This window comes from Mycetomoellerius zeteki, unplaced genomic scaffold, assembly GCF_001594055.1.
Source record: "Mycetomoellerius zeteki isolate Tzet28-1 unplaced genomic scaffold, Tzet1.0 scaffold310, whole genome shotgun sequence".
In the NCBI taxonomy this organism is placed as follows: Eukaryota; Metazoa; Arthropoda; class Insecta; order Hymenoptera; family Formicidae; genus Mycetomoellerius; species Mycetomoellerius zeteki.
In genome coordinates, this window is record NW_017257295.1 from 1,447,975 (window position 1) to 1,466,042 (window position 18,068).

At 35.7% G+C, this 18,068-nt stretch overlaps 1 protein-coding gene across 1 annotated transcript in view; it reads right to left on the reverse strand.

The window, feature by feature from the left end:
- Window positions 1-14,999: 14,999 nt before the first annotated feature.
- mdy (diacylglycerol O-acyltransferase) overlaps window positions 15,000-18,068 on the reverse strand; it is a 104,248-nt gene continuing 101,179 nt past the window's right edge. Inside the window, 2 exon segments of the mRNA XM_018451481.1 lie at window positions 15,000-15,647; window positions 16,083-16,233. Coding sequence (XP_018306983.1) covers window positions 15,471-15,647; window positions 16,083-16,233 — 328 coding nt within the window. The 3' untranslated portion in view covers window positions 15,000-15,470.

Sequence of the window (18,068 nt, forward strand, 5' to 3'; positions counted from 1 at the left end):
CACTCTTTTTCACACTTTTCTGCAAAACTCTTACTTATGTGTGTATAATGTTCAAATTGGCTATTAAGAATGTCGCGCGCGCGCGAAAATTTTAGCAATATTACTCATCATGCTTGAGATTTCTACGTAATCACTTTGATAGTCTAACAATATTGACCTGAATTTAACTAAATTTTTAGATACGTCAACAAAATCGTTCTTTCCGTGCACACATTATATTTTTAGTCATAACTTTTAACGTTATCATCGAAACGTTTTTTTTGTTTACAAATTTGGATTCTATAATTTTGCGTTTTAATTGAAAAAAATTAATTATAATCCATTAAAATTCATAGAAGATGCAACAAAGAGAAAAAGCCTTAGCTCAAAAAACGTATAATGTATACACGGAAAGAACGATTTTGTTGACGTATCTAAAAATTTAGTTAAATTCAGGTCAGTATTGTCGGACTATCAAAGTGATTACGTAGAAATCTCAAGCACTATGAGTAATATTGCTAAAATTTTCGCGCGCGCGCGCGACATTCTAATAACCAATTTGAACATTGTACATACATAATTATTTTAATAGTACAATACAATTATTTTCAGATCTGCATCTAGCTAAATTTTTAGATACTTTTATAGCAAAACCTTTCCGTGCAAGTTAAAGATGCTTTTCAGAGCTGTAGTTAAGGGTTAAAATACTAAATTTTTTAAACAATTATGTACGCAAATATACGCAGAAATTAGTTTCGCAATGATTGTTTACTTGAAAACTTTTTTTTGCAAATTCGCATCAATTGATTCTGTACTACGATAGTATTTGCAATTAACTAAACGAAAAAATACGGGCGACTGCATTGTTATTAACGTCGTCAGGGTCCAAACTTCGACGTTCACGTTATTCTTTCAAACTTGTAGTTAGAGGCGCGTCGCGGGAGCGAAGTTTCGGAGTTTGTGCTCGGTAGACCCTTTTTGAAGAGGGGAGTTAAATAAACCTGGAAAAGACGACGGCGTTTCTTTTTTTCTTTTTTCTTTTTTTTCTCTTGCGCGGTAATCGTCGACGTTGACCATCGAGCTTCCAGCTCTTCGTACCCTCACTCGCTATTCCGAGGTCATCCCCCGACGTATTTCCCGGCTCGTAGATCGCGCCGTCCTTTATCGGATAAAACTCAAGGAAGAAGCACGACCGGCGAAGCCATCGAGCGGCCTGCTGCTCGCCGAAGAAAATGAGATAGCTTAATAAGGCGGCGCGCGTCCTCCGGTGTAATTACGCGCCCCAAGTTCCTCGCTATTTTCGCGCTGCGAGTAATTAGAATACCGATAGCTTCAGCAAAAGCGGGAGCTCGCGCCACTGTCTCAATGCGACGCTTAAGGTCCCCATTTATTTCCGGCAGAGATGTCACACAGGATTCGTGCCAGACCCCATTTAGGTCCCCGGCAGAGATGTCACACAGGATTCGTGCCGCGCGTTCTCTCCCGGAATTCCAGCCAGATAAACGCTGCAGACTCGGATTCGCTGGTAATCGACACCGACGTCGACAGTGTCACGTCGAAACATTAAATGCCGAGTATTATTTGTTCTGATCCGATTACGAGGCGTGCCAAGCTCCTGTAGACGTCTGAACGACATCATGACAAAGAGACCTCACGATGTTGATAATTACATAAGGCGCTAAGAGAAATCAACACAGACGCAAGATGCCATATGATGCGCAACTAATATACATTTTATTTTATTTTTATAGTGTGATACATTTCTTTTATATTTAGGAATAAATTGACATGATTGACAAAAATTTCCGATTAAGAATAGACAAACCAGGAAATTCTAAATCATATCAATCAAAATTCTGCAGGTTATCTCAGATAGAATTATAATACAATAGATTCAACCAGAAAATTCTCATTTGCCCATTTTCAGAATTTCAATTAATCAGTCTCTTTTTCCAGATACATCGGTTAGAAATTGAAAATACTAAAATAAGAATAGCGTTCATTATTATTTATTCAACTTGTTACTAAAATATTTAAACAATTTTGATAGATAACATGCAGGGAAATGACGAGTTTGATAAAATATTTAAAAATTTAGCTAGATATAGACTTGAAAATAATTTTGGTCCATCAAAATAATTTTCAAGTCTATATCTAGCTAAATTGTTAAATATTTTAGCAAAGTCGTCATTTCCCTGCATGTTATCTCAAGCTGGTTGTCAGAATGTCAAAACTCTTTGCAGCATTGCTTATCATGCTTAAGATGTATAATTATTTTAATGACCAAATAAAATTATTTTCAGATCTGCACGAAAAGAAAGATTTCGTTAAAGCATCTGAAAACTTAGCTAGATACAGATTTGAAAATAATTTTGTTGGAGCATTCAAATAATTTTATTATAAAATTATTTGAGTGCTCCAACTCGTATATAGGTTGTTCAAATTGATATTAAAATATCAAAACTTTTTGTAGCTCATCATACTTGAGATTCCTACGTAATTATTTTGATCAACAAAATTATTTTCAGATGTGTATTTAGCTAAATTTTTGGATACTTTAGCAAAATTGTTCTTTTCGCGTGTGAATCGCTTTGAATTTATGTTTTAAATCTGAATTTAAGTTATAATTTCGGCAAATTTTCTAAACATCAAAATTGAAAATTTTATTTCATATTACCAATTTATAAACAGCCAGTACATTTAATACCTTCAAAGTAATACTGCTAAAGCGATTATATCCTCGCCGGGTCGACCTGTTCCGAGTTACACGTCTCGAAGGTAAGGCACCAGGATCGCTCGGATGAATAAATAAAGCCTCGATGCTCTCTCCCTCAGTAATTTATTGGCGTGCTATCGAGCGTTCGATCTGAGACGCAGCGGTGGAGGCAAAATGGAAGATGCTGTATTGGGTCGTACTGAGAACGGTAATTTAAATGGCATCGGCAGCGCACGATGGAAATATTTTTGGTTGGAATATCAAGTTGCGGCGCTGAATGATAAAACGCGTAGAAATTGAGTTAAGCGCATTAACGAAGCGTGGATGCGTTAATGTAGTTAAAAAAGAAAATCGGATGATTTTAATTTGCAATTTGCCGGGGCAAACGAATGGAAACATAACAGCGGCGACTGTTATTAATTATGAAATCGATGGAGCTTTGCCGCGATTTTTCTAATTTATTATTAGTGGCTTTAACTTCATCAAATTTATAGCGAGTTTCCAACTGCACTCCCGATTTTACGTGTTTTACGATGGGAGATTTATGCTCGTTTCTGTCAGAGGCCGAACTCGTGCTCATTTAAGTATCGGTGATCAATCTTTTCATATCGTGAAAATTTTCAACGCAAAATTAAGCATATTCGACGGCAGGAAGAGGGAAAGGGGAAGAGAGAAAGCAAGAGGAACCGAGAGGAAAACACGTCGGATCTCGTTCGGCTCGGTTATGGCTTGATATATCGTCCAGTTACACGCACTCGGTGGACTTGCCGGGCTTAATGTGATTTACAGGAGGGACAGAAGTTTCGAGCGATGGACCGTATGTTTCGAAAGCCCGGGAAATTATTGGATACGTGACAACTCGGGTTACTTTGGGCACGTCCAGAAGCGAAATTGACATCGGCGAGGACGGGCAAGGATAAAGTCGTAAAACGATATGGCTCGTTACCATCGTGTCTCTCCACTCCGCGCGTCGAGTAACAACTTACAAGCAATAAACCCCTTGATCATAAAATACCACCGCAAATACTTTCCTATATGTCTGTTGTCACATATATTTATACAGTGAGCGCAAAAAGTAGAGAGATATCTATTTTGAAAAAATTATTTATTCGACTTATTTTTTGAAAGTAAATATTAATTATTTGTAATACAGGATAACGTTTTATTATAATATGAACAAGAAAACCTCGAAAATCAAAGTTAAAATTTTCAGTTGTACGAAAACATTTTGCGCGTCCAAATACAACTTTTTTTCTTATTTTAAGATAAGTATTTTGATTATTACATCTTTTTAAGTAAAACAATTTCGAGAAATATACAATCTATTTTATTCTTTGTTAAGAAATTGCTAAATAATATTTGATAAAAATAAGGTTTTTAAAAAAATATCTCCCCTATGTAAATACTTTTTGTATTTTCTGTAGATATTTCACATTATTTTCACGAATACGAATCCTTTATATTATATATGAGTTACACTCATGAGAGAGAGAGAACGTAAGCAGACTAATTTTGATTATTGCGACACTATATATATTTCTGCAAATTAACTAATAATAATATAAATTAATATAGAGATATTAATGTATAGATATTAATGGATATATACAATGTATGTATGGATTTTGTATAAATTTCCAGTTTTTCAAGAGATCTATTGCCTGAAAATGAAACTCAATATTATCAGGATCAAAAGGTCGAACGTCCAGGCCCTTCCTTGTTGACGCGATCATCCATAGAACATCCTTTTCGCTCTCGTGCGTTTCCCTTGGAAAGCTTTCGATGTACCGCGCGAAATTACGTTCCTTATGCTACGTCGAGTGTTAGAAATTTGCTGGTGACACTGCTCGTTTATCGCCGTGAAATTACGTAGCGCCATTTTCTACAAAAAGTATAATAAAACAAACTCACGGCATGCAGATATATTGTAAAACAAAGATTAAAGAGACCAGCTGTTACGTATATTTACATTTTTCGGAGATTTGTTTCCAGGGATTAAAATAAACTGATATTACAACACAATCTTCCAGATATTTTCTTTTTTAAAACCCGTCAGAAATCTAATTTAAAACGTGGGCTGTGACATTCCATATCGTCATTTGTTTTCATCGTTGTTTATAATCGCGAGTATTTTCTCGTGAGAATTAAGCCAGACATGAATCGCGATTTTGCTCGTTGTAAATAATACAAACGTTTGTTATCCACAGATCTGAAATATGCAAGCAAACTTTACTAATTCGAATGCGTGCCGTGAATAAAGATTAATGTATTCGCATCACACGCAAGAGAGTATATGAATAAATATCAGCTGAGGAGGGGAGAGGGGGGAGGATAAATGAAAATCGAATGGTCGAATTTAAAAACCTTCTCAGCAAGAGGAAATCACGTTTGTTGACCTGCTAAAAAAGCTTCGTTATTCTCGACTTCATCAAATAGCAACGTTCTCATCTTCGAGAGCTTTCAAAAAGAAGTCTGAAAGTTTAGGTGATCTTCCTCGAATAGAAGTTCGGCATTGCATTGGTTCGTATTGTTACCAAAATTGATCAGGATTTGTCGTCGATGTTAACGAGAACTTTATGTAAATGCTGCGCCTTCCGTTTGCAGATGAAACTGCAAGATCTCTCGGTAAATCGCAGAATTATCTTTGAAATTTTCAGAGATAACAGCGATCCCTAATTGACTATTTTCTGCGGCTGCTTCAAAAATAACATTATAATGGAAAATACTAGATATTCAATTTTACTATATCTTTATTATCAAATACGGTTAACAATAAAATTGACACGAAGATGATCCCGTGAAACTTTTTACTCCAGTTAAAAGCTAAAGGATGTTCTAGACAGCACTTCAGTTATTTTATCCAAATTTAAACTTCTGTACTACACACCTCCTATATCTCATTAATCTCCAGTATTCCCTTGTTAACTAACCTCAAATTAAATTCGCGCCGAAAAGAGGTATTGTTAAAAGCGCATGGTACTACTATTTTCACAAACAAGTTTCTCGACTCTCTTGCCGCTCGTATGCAATTTAATACATGGATACCTATCATAAATAATTTTTACATTTTTCGACAGAAAAATGCCGAGAAATATTGGAACACAAATTACATCACAACTCGTGAAGAAATGCGAAAGTGATAAGGTGTGGTTATATGTCGGCGACAAGCATGAAGGATAAGGGAAGAAACGAGAGAAACAAGGAGACGTCAAAGATACCCCTCAGAGAGTGAAAAAGCGTGCTCAACACCTGTTTCCCTTATCGCATTCATTTCGAACCACAGAATACAGTCGTTCTAATGCCGACGTGAGGTTCATCGTTACTACACGCGTCGTCCTTTACCACGTTGCTGAGCTTCTCAGAAGTAAAAGGCGCAGGGGCATTGATTTATTTCATTCTTCAATAATTCTCTTTTATTTTCCTCGTCGCTCTCGATCGCGGCTACCTTTTGATCTATTGCTCTCGACACGTCGACGACGATTCATTTTTATTTACGATCCGACGACCGATGAGATTCATCGCCTTTTCTATTGCTCTCTTCCTCCCAACATTCTCTTATCCTTCTTTTGATCCGTCCAGCTGTTTGCGATTTTATTCCTCCTTGTCGAAATCATTGCCGGCACCTCTCGTCGATGGTCGGTGTATGTCAAATAGCCGAGCCCTTGATAAAGAACTTTCCAGCAAGGCTATTTGATGAGTTTAACAAAGGGAGGATGCAGGAATTCGCGTGTGACAACGGCGGCATCGCGTTGATTTCGCGATTAAAATTTTATTACATTCAGTTGACTTTATGTTCGGGAGTTGCAACGCGAGTTTGTTTTGACGGTACACAAAACTGTTTGTGCACTGAAAATTAAAGCGATGAAAGGTAAAATTTTCCTGTAAAAAAAATGATAATAAAAAGTAGACAGAAACGTAACAGCAAACGGTGGCGCGAAATAATATAATAAGGCTTTAGGGAGACTCAGGAAAATTTTATATTCGCAATAAAGAGGAAAAGTTAGGAGAATCGTCAAACATCGTCTTCCTTAAGCGCTCGCAATGTGTACAATAAGAGTTATACATACTGAAAAGATATCGCGGATTGATCTCTGTGCTTCAAAATGTCAGATATCCTTCGTTCATCTCAAGACTCGGCGGTGAAACGCGATAAAGGAAACACGTATTGAGCACGCTTTCTCACTTCTCGCAGCCACTCGCTTCGAGCCTTCATCATTATCTCTATCTTCTCTCGATATATAAGTTCACGCTCGTTCATATCGCTTTTTCACACCCTGTGCTCGCTTCCTCAATCTCATATCTCAAACTCGTTCGACTTCCTCTTTCTAAGAATTTTCGACAGCGCCGAAAAGTCACGAAGAAAAACGATAATTGAAAATATTGCTCTTAAAAATTGAATACTTCCGCAAAAACAAGGTTTGTTTTCAATACAAAAATTTGATAGAAAAATAATTGTTTCAAGTTTTGCTACTTAATACGTATGTATATTAACAAAAAACAAAAAAATGGTTAATATATTCCATAATATAAACTATAATGTAAAAGATATCCGATTATTTAAAATAGATTAATAATGCAATAATGCCCGTTTAAATATAATATTAAAAATGTTCGATTAATTAGAGAACAGGTCAATGAATAAAATAAAATTATTGAAGTGGCAAATTTTTATAGCGCCTTTTTTAATTTTCGAGATTATCACATATTTCCAATTATCTAACTTGATTAATTTTTCTATTATGAAACTGAATAATAATTGGCTAAAGGAGGGATATAAAGAATGTATAAGTGAATAATAGAAATTTTTACAAGACCGATTTGACAATGCGAAAAAATTCATATTATTAAACGCAAAATTAAATATTTTACTTTTTCCTTTTTTAATTAAAATGATTACATTTTTTAATAAAAAAAATCAGAAAAGTTTTTAATTGAAATTGTCTTTTTATTTAGCCTTTATGTACGTATAAAAAGGCTACGATACTCCATAAAATATATACTAATTAATAATTTTTTATTATCCGTTTACATATTTTTATTTAATTATTTCTAAAAAAAAAAAGCTTTTACAACCTACACAAATTCATAAATATCATTTTAATTTCTATAAGCAATACCGTAAGGATTTTCGGACAAAGATAATATTAAAATAAAAGAATCGTCATTTTATGTCTCTCTAGTACTGCCTGAGGCATTTTGCCTGTTGTCGCTTTTTTCGTCTCGTAAGCCGAGCAGTGCCGGGCTTTGATGAGCCACTATTAACGAGACTCTCTATACGTCGGATAATCCTGAATCGGTAACGACCGCCGGGAATTGGGTCAAAAGCCTGGTCAAGCGATCATTCGGCAATCGAACGGCAAATAACTATTCCCACTTGCATTCGTGCAACGCCGATTTTGTAATGATTCCGCGCACGGAAATGCAATCCACCGCACGCGCTCCTACGCGTGAAATCGATCTTTATTTTCGTGTGCACAGAGGACGAAAGTTATGGTTGTGTTAATCGCACGGCCAACGCCACGCACATTCTGCTTCATCGATTTTATGATAACAGAGAATTGTACTAGAGCCGATTAACAAAAAAAAAAAAAAAAAACGACAGCTTACGCTTTCAAAAATTTGTTTGCGTTCTGATAGGCACTTTGAGATACATAGATATGTACGTAACAGTACAACGGTTGTCAACGGTAGCGGAAGTAAGGCAAATTATACTTGTTATCTTAGTCGACTCGCGAATAACGAAGCGACAGTGTTCACGGAACACTGGAGAACGGGTTAATCGATTGAAATTTTGCATAATCTGACCCGTCATGACGTAGATGGTTTCAGGGCATTCACCGACCCGATATAGTCGAAGTTGCTTGTATTATAATCTCAAGGGACATAGCGAAGAAGCTAACATGAAGATATCGAATTTCTGGTTTGCACACTGTTTTCCTCAATAAAGATTAATTGAAACTCTCACATAATCCCGCAATATAAACAATCTTTTCATAAACATACATATTTATGTTAGATTAATATTGAGTTTAGAATAGAATCGCTTATATAAATACAGCAACCAAGTAAGAGAAGCACCAATTATGATCAAAGTTAGATGTTAGAATAATATTTCTATATGTCTCTTAAATACATTTTATTTTCAGATGTATGATTGCGCGTCAATTACTTTCGGATTTGCAACATCAAACTAAAATAATAATCTTACAAATGTAAAAATATCTGATCATCAATTTAATGTTACTAGCATCTTAAATATATAAAAAACTTTACTACGCGAAAAACATTATCTTAATAAAAATATTTATGTTAATATGTAATATAAAGATAAAAAATGTATATAAAAAAAGGATAATTTTCCGGGAATTATATATACATATATATTTATTTATTTACATATAATACACTCTCTAAAATTTTTAGAGTAAATTGTCACTTTGAAGAGTGAAATCTCACTCTCAAAGTTTGAAAATTGAAACATTCTTTTTCAAAATTGACTCAATTTTCATTGTTTAAAGTAAGATTCCATTTCAAAAAAAATTTAGAGATCATATTTAGTATAATATAAAAATAAAATATAAAGATAAAATAAAAAATATAAAGATAATTTTATCTTAATATAAAGATAAAATAATCTATGTAAAAAAAGGATAATCTTCCAGAATAATTTCTGGAAGATTATCTAAGCATCCAAGCATCCAAACATCAACGTATTCAGTTAGATCTTATAACGTTAAATTAAATAAAGTTATATAAGTATTTTGTAATAGTCATTGTGTTGAAAGCATTTCATCTAAGGAAAATAATCGCTTCGCCCTCATCTATACTGCTTGTTATCTATACTAACTCTTTTTCTGTAAAAGTTGCGTTCACAAAAGAACTATTAATCGTTGGGCGATAATTCAGTCGATGATGATCGCTTCAATTTTCTATGTCATGTGTCGATTGTAAATGTGAACACCGTCCTCGGATGAGCGGTACCATTTTTCTTATATGTGAGATTGCTGCGCGTGGCTCTTAACAAACGTCAAGTCATTGTTATCGGACGTTCAGAATGAGAGGACGGGTTTCCGGCTTGAGAAAGAAACGGCAGAAGCAAAACCGATGGATCGAGGCAACGCTGATTGATCTTAGACTATTCTCAACGGGGTTTATAAACGAAGCGCATTAAGGCAGACTAACCGCCGCTATTTAGTACTGAAGGTAAACTCAAGCGCTAAGTAATTAATTTTTAAACGGACCTTGCAAAAGTTCTTCTCTGGAAAATTTTCTGAAAAAGCATTCCAGTACAGATTAATAATGGATTGCATATTGGAGCTCCAAAAGAAGCATATGAATTAATAACAAACGTTAAACGAGCGCAAGATTGACGTAAAACCATTATGTGATTATACGTCTATTTATATATCATCCGAATGAAAGATTCCTAACGGAAATTTCGTAGAGATATTTTTATCTCTAAACATGATAAAAGCAATAAAATTTTCGATTATATACTTATAAAAAATTCACTAAACTTGTTTCTTATCGCAAGTCTAGAATGGTTGTAATATATTAAATTCGAGTCTTCATATTACATATTAAACAGGCCATGATAAATGGGATACCGAGCAACCGAATTAATTCTCCGCATTAAAATTTGTGAGGCAACTTGTATAAAAAGCATTACAAAATGTACAGTGTGAAAGGGATAAAATTCGCGACGGTCTAACGGAACGCAGATAGCTCAATGCGCATTTAATTAGCGGTGAATTTTTCTCTGCGTTCCTCTAACGAGCGCACCGCGACGTTGTACCGCGACATCGTAATTGAAAACGGAAGAGAAATACGAGATAACGTCGCGTCTAAGAGTGGAAGCAAAAAGAATCTATTATACTTCTGCTCATCGAGGACGGTCGCGTATATCCGGTTTTCGTTAACTGTTTGCGTCTCGATTTGCTCGGATGCATGTCACTCGACGTACCGCGTAAATATCGCGGGGAAATCGTATTTACCCGTCCAGTAACGTATGTATGTGGTACACGTAAACGAGGACATTGCGAATTTCCGCTATTCATTAGCAACGTTCATCCTTATCTTCCACTAACGTATTATCACATAGCTAATAAATATTTCAATTTCATAAGCCATGCATTCACTCCTCATTAATTTATACTCGTATGATAAATAGAATTCAACGATATGATTGTAATTTTTAATTCGTAAATATGTTTTAGTTTAATTTCTGATGTGTTATTAATAATACGTGTAACATACTTCCGTTTACCGTAAACTGAAGTAAGAGACCAAAAGATAAAATAGAACGGAGATTTGATTGCATATGATTTTCATGAATGTCATTTAAGCAATTACAGAAGAAAGCTTCCCCATATCATTTTCCAAGAAAATACGTATCTTGAATAACTATTTTTACAACAATACAACATGAGATTTGCCTTTGCTCCTCTGCCTTCACCTATTTCATTATCGTTCACGACGGTATCACGTTTAAATTGAATGGAGCATAAATTACACTTGTCGCATTCATGCCGGCAATTATTCAACGCGCCACTGCAAAATCTCCCGGAGAGACGTATGTACCATTCACTCTAAAGGATAGAATCATTCCCTTCGCAGAGAACGCAATCCGGTTCTAAGCACCACGTTCTTGCATTTCTCATGTCTCCGAGAATTTGATAAAAACCAACCTGGTTGCTCCAGTGCGGAGTCCGTCCTGGGTCATCCAAAGAGAGAGAGAGCTCTTCCGGGCGGATCGAAACGCAACGCAGCTGCAGCTTCTATGGTACGGGACACCGCCGCCGCGCCGCCCTTCTTCTCTTCGGGGTGGCTCGCAGCTCGATAGAAGCGAAACAACTCCTTCGGCACTGCACACCGCCAATGTAATACGCGACGAGAGCGGGACGCCTCGTGTACCGGCGATTACCGAACGTGCGATTCATGCAACACTCTCCGCGGAGGCGTCGCGACGCTCACTGCGGAGACTCCGTCGCGTACCCGCCCTTATAGCATCGTGTTGCGCTCGCACTGCGCCCCCTGTGCCCCCTAACCACCCTTCCACCTTCCTAGTCCGCCGCACCACCGCCGCTACTCTCTCTCCACGTTTCCCTCTCCAACGCCTCGCGCACAACCCCCAACCCTCTCACGGCCCACCTTACGGGGGATAACGCGAGTGCTCGTTCGAGGGACCAACCGATGCATTCTTTGGAGATGCTTCGTCGCCTGACGGCAGCGAGCTCCAGGTAGGAGCGAGGGAATGGGTTTCTTCGTGCTCCTTCGGTTACTCAATCCTTTGTTTGCGATTGCATTAAAGCGGAAAAATACGCTTCGCCGTATCCTATGCTCGCGACATGCCACTTTATTGTTGTCCCATCGGTGCAGACGATACGTCTCAAAAATACGCGTATCAAAGATCTGACTTGGGTTACTGATCTTTTTGCGTAACTTTTGCGTCGACGCTGGTAAAACAGACAAGTAAACCATTGTAAAAATATTAATGTGATGAAATGTTCTGTAGCAAAATACTCGAGAGACAAGTGAGATTATTTTTTTAATTATTTTATTTACTAGACACTCGACACTAAATAACATTAACGTGGCAGTACTTATATATAAATTTTACGCTTCGTCCTCGTAAATGGCTGAGTCGTTCGTCATAAAGCTCTTCCGGAGGTATTGTAACGCGGTACACGTCAGCCACGTGCCTCAGAAATGGCCGAGATATTTGCGCGAGTTTTTTTTTCAACATTTTTATATAGGATCAATTTAAAAGCATGCAACGCATTTCTGTCTCTCCGTTGAAGCAATTAAATTAAAAGTCCTATGTATAAAGAGGAGTAATTTCTTTTTTATGGAACGTTCAGGCAGACTCACGTATCAGTTTATGGAACAATACAGCTGCTGAAGGGATAAAAGTGCCCCTACCCCGAGGATTTTGGCACTAACAAAGTTATTTACCGCGTCAGGCGCAAATGCCAATTTAAGAGGTAACCGTTATAATGACGCTAAAGTCAAACCGGCGAGCTGATAAGATTTAACTTGTTGAGCGCAGCGACAGACATTGGGCGTACCTCACTAGCGAGAAAATACATCTCCGTGCAACAAGAAACTTTAACTCTGAAAATGGTTCGGAACATTTCTAGATGTCAGCGAGTTAATTCCGACATTTACATTTACGTCACCTGCACCATATAAAATTAATCGATAAAACGCTGATTTCCTGACAGTGACAAGTTTAATAAGGAAATGTATCTTTTTTGTGCGCGAATATATTTTTATTCTCTCGAATTAAGAGAAAATTGTGAAATCGAGCATAATGATAATTGAATTATTTAAATTCATTATCACAAAATTCCGCTGTCAAGAACTCTGATATTTTTTTCAATAATTCTCCGATTTATAAAACTTTAAATGTAACAGATAATAACAACATCAGTGCACGATAAACAGTAGAAGTAAAATTGTATCTACTTGCTAAATTTTTATTATTATATCTATTTTAAGCTTCCTATTGTTATATTTATTTTAAACTTTTCTATTTCTCATAAAAAATGTCAATAATATTTATTATCCAGAAAATATTAATATAGCGTGTAAGTTAATTTATAGATTTATACATTGCTTTTTTTTTAAAAAATGAACTCGAAAAAAATCTTCTTTTTGAGACTGTCATGTTTTTATATTTCTTTAAACTTTAGCATATCTAATATAGACATTATAGGACTCATGTTACTACATTCAACTTTCTTTTACGACAAGACATATACTTGTACGACACGTGCTGTCGCTCTAGAAAATTGCGATCCTAAGTAAGGTCGACACGCATCACATTCAGTAGAATACTCATAAAATCCTTATCTACTTAATACCTAAGAGATGACGATATATATCGCGACAAAATGTTAAAGGTAACACAAAACATCCTTTGTGATAACGTATCATGACATTTAGTCTTATCAAATATGTCTGAATTATATATATTCGCTAGAAAGAAATTGGTTACAACTTACCTTAAAAGCAGAATTCTGTCGCTAATTTACGCTTTTTGTGGACACTGTATCTATCATTCTGACACAAACCGTATTTTAGACCGTTAGTCTTCCAGCATCATTAATTTAGCCATCGTAGGGACACACGTATCATGGTACCCAAACTTATCGGGGAAGAAAAAAAGAGTCGAAGCTCAAAGAAGCGTTTCTTTCGAGGGTTAAACTTCTTCGTTCGTGACATGACCCTAACTATCTCTGTCAAGCGACCAATTGGTTATCCAGTTACGCTTTACTTGAATATTTCTTTTATACTTTTTTTTTTATTGATGACCTATGAAATGTTTTACAATAAGATTCTTAACCCGAAAATAGTCACTTGGGATATTTTTTCAGCGATGAAAAATTTAACATGTTTGTTGTAAAATATTATTTATATGGATCATTTAACATATTTCCTTTTTTAATAACTGTTTTTTACCTTTATATATATGCAATTCAAAAACCTACAATAAAATAGCGTTATATTTATTAAAATCTATATTTTTTTTTAGAAATACTGTCATAATAAATTATTTAACGTGCTTATTCCATTTATTATTTGTTTAGTTTTTATTTATTTTTTTCAGAAAATTGTGATTAAGTCTATGTCTATAATATTCTTAAATAGTATTGATAACGATAAATAAAAAAATAATCTATAATATACAATATGTTTTTAATAACTTTAATTGAGGTATAAAAACAATTCAGGTAATTATTTAGTAAATAAAATCAGATGACTATTCCCGGATTAAGCAAAAGAGAAAGAAGATTTAACTGTTATTAAAGAAGATTATATTATATTATATAATAATTAGTACGTAATGTACTTAGCGTTAAAAAACGTATTTAAAAAATTACAGAGATTTAAAATATCTATAAATACAATGCCTAAATATAATGAATTAATCAGATAATTCTACCTAATTTAATATCCTAATTTGATGAAATAAAATTTCTCAAAACGATTCAAAAGCTTCACTTAATACTTTGTCCAATATTGTTTCTGCAGATTTAGCAAGGATATTACTTTTTAGTGGTACACAAAGTGATATGTGTACCAAGAAATAAACCCCAACGTATGATTTTCACCTCATTGGTTAAAGAAAAAGAACGTGCGGATTATGCCCTTAAAAAGCTATCTTTTCGACAGTCCACGAGACAGCCCTTCAGTTTCCGGGTGAAAGGATATCTAATACTCGAGTCTAGTGACCCTCTGTGGTTATTCTTAAGGGCGCGGGACGAAATTCAACAAGACCAATGTGAAATATTTTGTTTATTCGATAACAATTTCGCCTCTTCCGGCGTGGAAGCACTACTGCGAAGTTATTGTACAAAAATTATTAAGTTCTGTTGTACACACCTAATATAGGTGCTGATAACTATTTACAGTTCTTTCAAATATTACTAGAAAATTCTTAAGAAACATAATAGCATTTTTGATCCATCACATAATCTCGATTTCTCTTCAACATTCATGTTCGACGCGCTATTCATACAGCACGAAATTACGTTTAAGGCACTTGCATTATCAAAATTTACAGACGGATGTAAATCATCACACAGTAATTAAACTATGGGATAATGATTCGAGGAATTTCATTGCGCGAAATACAAGCCGGAAGTTACGTGAATCCGCGATCGATGAAAAAAAATCGACAGTTTCACGAAGAAGTTATAGATCGATCGAGTTTCTACTTTCTTCGAAGAGTTCTTTCTTCATTTCTGTGTTTTCATTCTTTTTAGCTCCCTTATACCATGGAATAGTCCTCGATCAGAGTCTCGCCAAAATGCGTTACGACGTAATCGTGATAATACATCATTATACAAAGTGGTTGCCCGATGATGAGACTTGCCCATACGACGATGTTGCCCCATCTGGGGCCGCAGTATCGTTCCGCCATCTTGCTCAACACCGACAGTGGTATCTAGAATGAACAATTAGCGTTGCACGACCGGAATTTCCGTACTTAGGAACGGACAGAGTAGATCTTGTACGTGCATACAAGAGGTAGTGCACCACGTAATTTCATGTAAAGGATAGCAAATGATGTTGCAACGTCTGAAATCCCGGAATATGAAATCTACATGACATAATCGACGTCTATTAGTTTATAACCCCAGCTACTTTATATAATATTCTTTATACATATTCTTTCTCTGATTACATTTAATTTATTTGGAATTACAGCTTGAGTGAATTCTTTATCTGATTTTCTAGGATCAACAGCAATCTTCAGCAATCCTGAATATTATTGTCTAAAGCCGTAGAGTCTTTGAGGAATCAACGAGAATTTCTTGACAATAGAATCAATATTTGCACAATCAATAAGACGCATAAAGCGAAAGCAGGGAATTCTTACCTGTCCCATCATACCCATAAACGCCCATATCTTGAACGTCCTTAAAGGTACGCTGACGAGATACTCGTGGAAGAAAGCGCTAATAAAAAAGACAGTCAACGACGCCGTGGTTTTACTATAGCCCATTTCTACTATCGGAATATAGAGATGTCTGTAACATAAATGTATCATCAATAAAATATAATATTATATTCAAATTATAAGTGGAAATTAGACCGATAAGAGTGAATCAATTAAGATCCCGTTTTTCATTTGTTGGTTTGCGATTAGAGTTAACTTGATGATAATGTTAAAATCGTATTTTTCTATTTATCATTAATCACTGATGGTTTTGTAGTAAATAACTTTTAAATTTACCACTACGAAATCATTAATTTAGTGATTAATCATAGCTAAAAAACACAATTTTTACATTATCATCAAGTAAAGTTAAATCTTAAACCAAACGTTAATAAAGTTAATAAAGTTATTAAACCTAAACTACAATCAGATAATCAACCGAAACTTAACAGAAAAAATATATCCTACTTTCGATCAAAGCGTATTTTGGTGTTAAATAATATTTATATATAACTTTGCAAGTAAATTTTTCAGTTCTTTATAAACTTCACGTCGTTTTGATTTGTCGGATTTGAAACACAATCATAAACTGAAGTTGGAAATAACATCACAAATTACATTAATCGTTAATTCAATAATGATGAAAATATCTTAATATATTGGAAAGCAATATAATCAAATTTTTATTCGTGGATTTTATTCAAAAAATAAAATGCAAAAAATATTTTTATATTAGAATCATATGAATTCTTTTTTTTGTTCCTGCCCTGTGATACTTTTATAGCGGTCACGTAGTTCCAAAATTGCACATTCGACGTAATAGAAAAACGATCTAAAAGGTTCAATCGATTAAAGATCCTGATTCTAATCGTAACGAAACTGGAAAAAATATATTTAGAGCACGTTTCGTCTATTATGCCGATAATACTATTATCACAAAGGAATACGCATTTCTATGATATCCGTGCTCGCAGACGGTAGTTGTGTTCACAGAATACATACAAAAGTCGTTAGGCCGATAAGGCAAACAAAAAGTACGACGGCGCGAAGTCGCTCCAAAAAATTAAAGCAATATTCAGAAAAGTTTCGCAACATTTCGGTTTGGCAACATTCTACCATTATCGTTTTCGTTTGTATGGCCGAACAAGTAGAATCGGGCAACTCGGGAAATCAGTAAAGATGCATCGGAAAGAGAGCAAAAATGCAGAAGAACGTACTGAAAGAGAGAGAACGAAAAAAAAGAATATGAGAAGAAAGCAGCAGGAAGGAAAGAACATTCAAAGGTGCGGGATGACGACAGTTCTAAGGATTTCGGGCCATGCACGTTTTGCTGCATCCTCAGAACTCTTGCTGCTGCCAGATCCTTCCTTCGCATCGCATCGTGCTTTCTTTTGCTTCAGTCGAAGCGAACGTCTCCTTCGCACAAGACGTTTGGGAATATCTCCAGTTATGTAGGTATTATAAGCGCCGCGGGGAATAAACAGCCTTAAGTGCGCATCACGATGCGTATCGGCTTTTCCCATTACAAACCTGAAAAGGCGTCGGCAGTGGTCTCAGCGTTTCGTCAACAACGACACACCTCTGTGCGTCGTCGTACCTCTCGCGCTTTGGGGAGCATTTCCATTTTCGCCTCGACCACCCTACACATTGCCGCGTATACTATGGCTGCGTGCCAGTCGCAGTTTGTAAATGCAACTGCGTATCTCAGTCGTGATGAAAAAAAGAAATGCGAGCGACGTAAGCGGGCAGGTGCGTCGCCGAGGTAAAAAGGAAACGCAAGCAGCGCCCGGGTTTGAAATTCATGTCGCGAAAACTCGCACGGCGTCTCTTTAGCGATCTCTATTTTTCTCCATTTTTATGTCATTTAAAAAGGGAGCATGGCCAGTCATTCTCACGGTACGTGTCGCGTTTTATAAGGGTATGTTA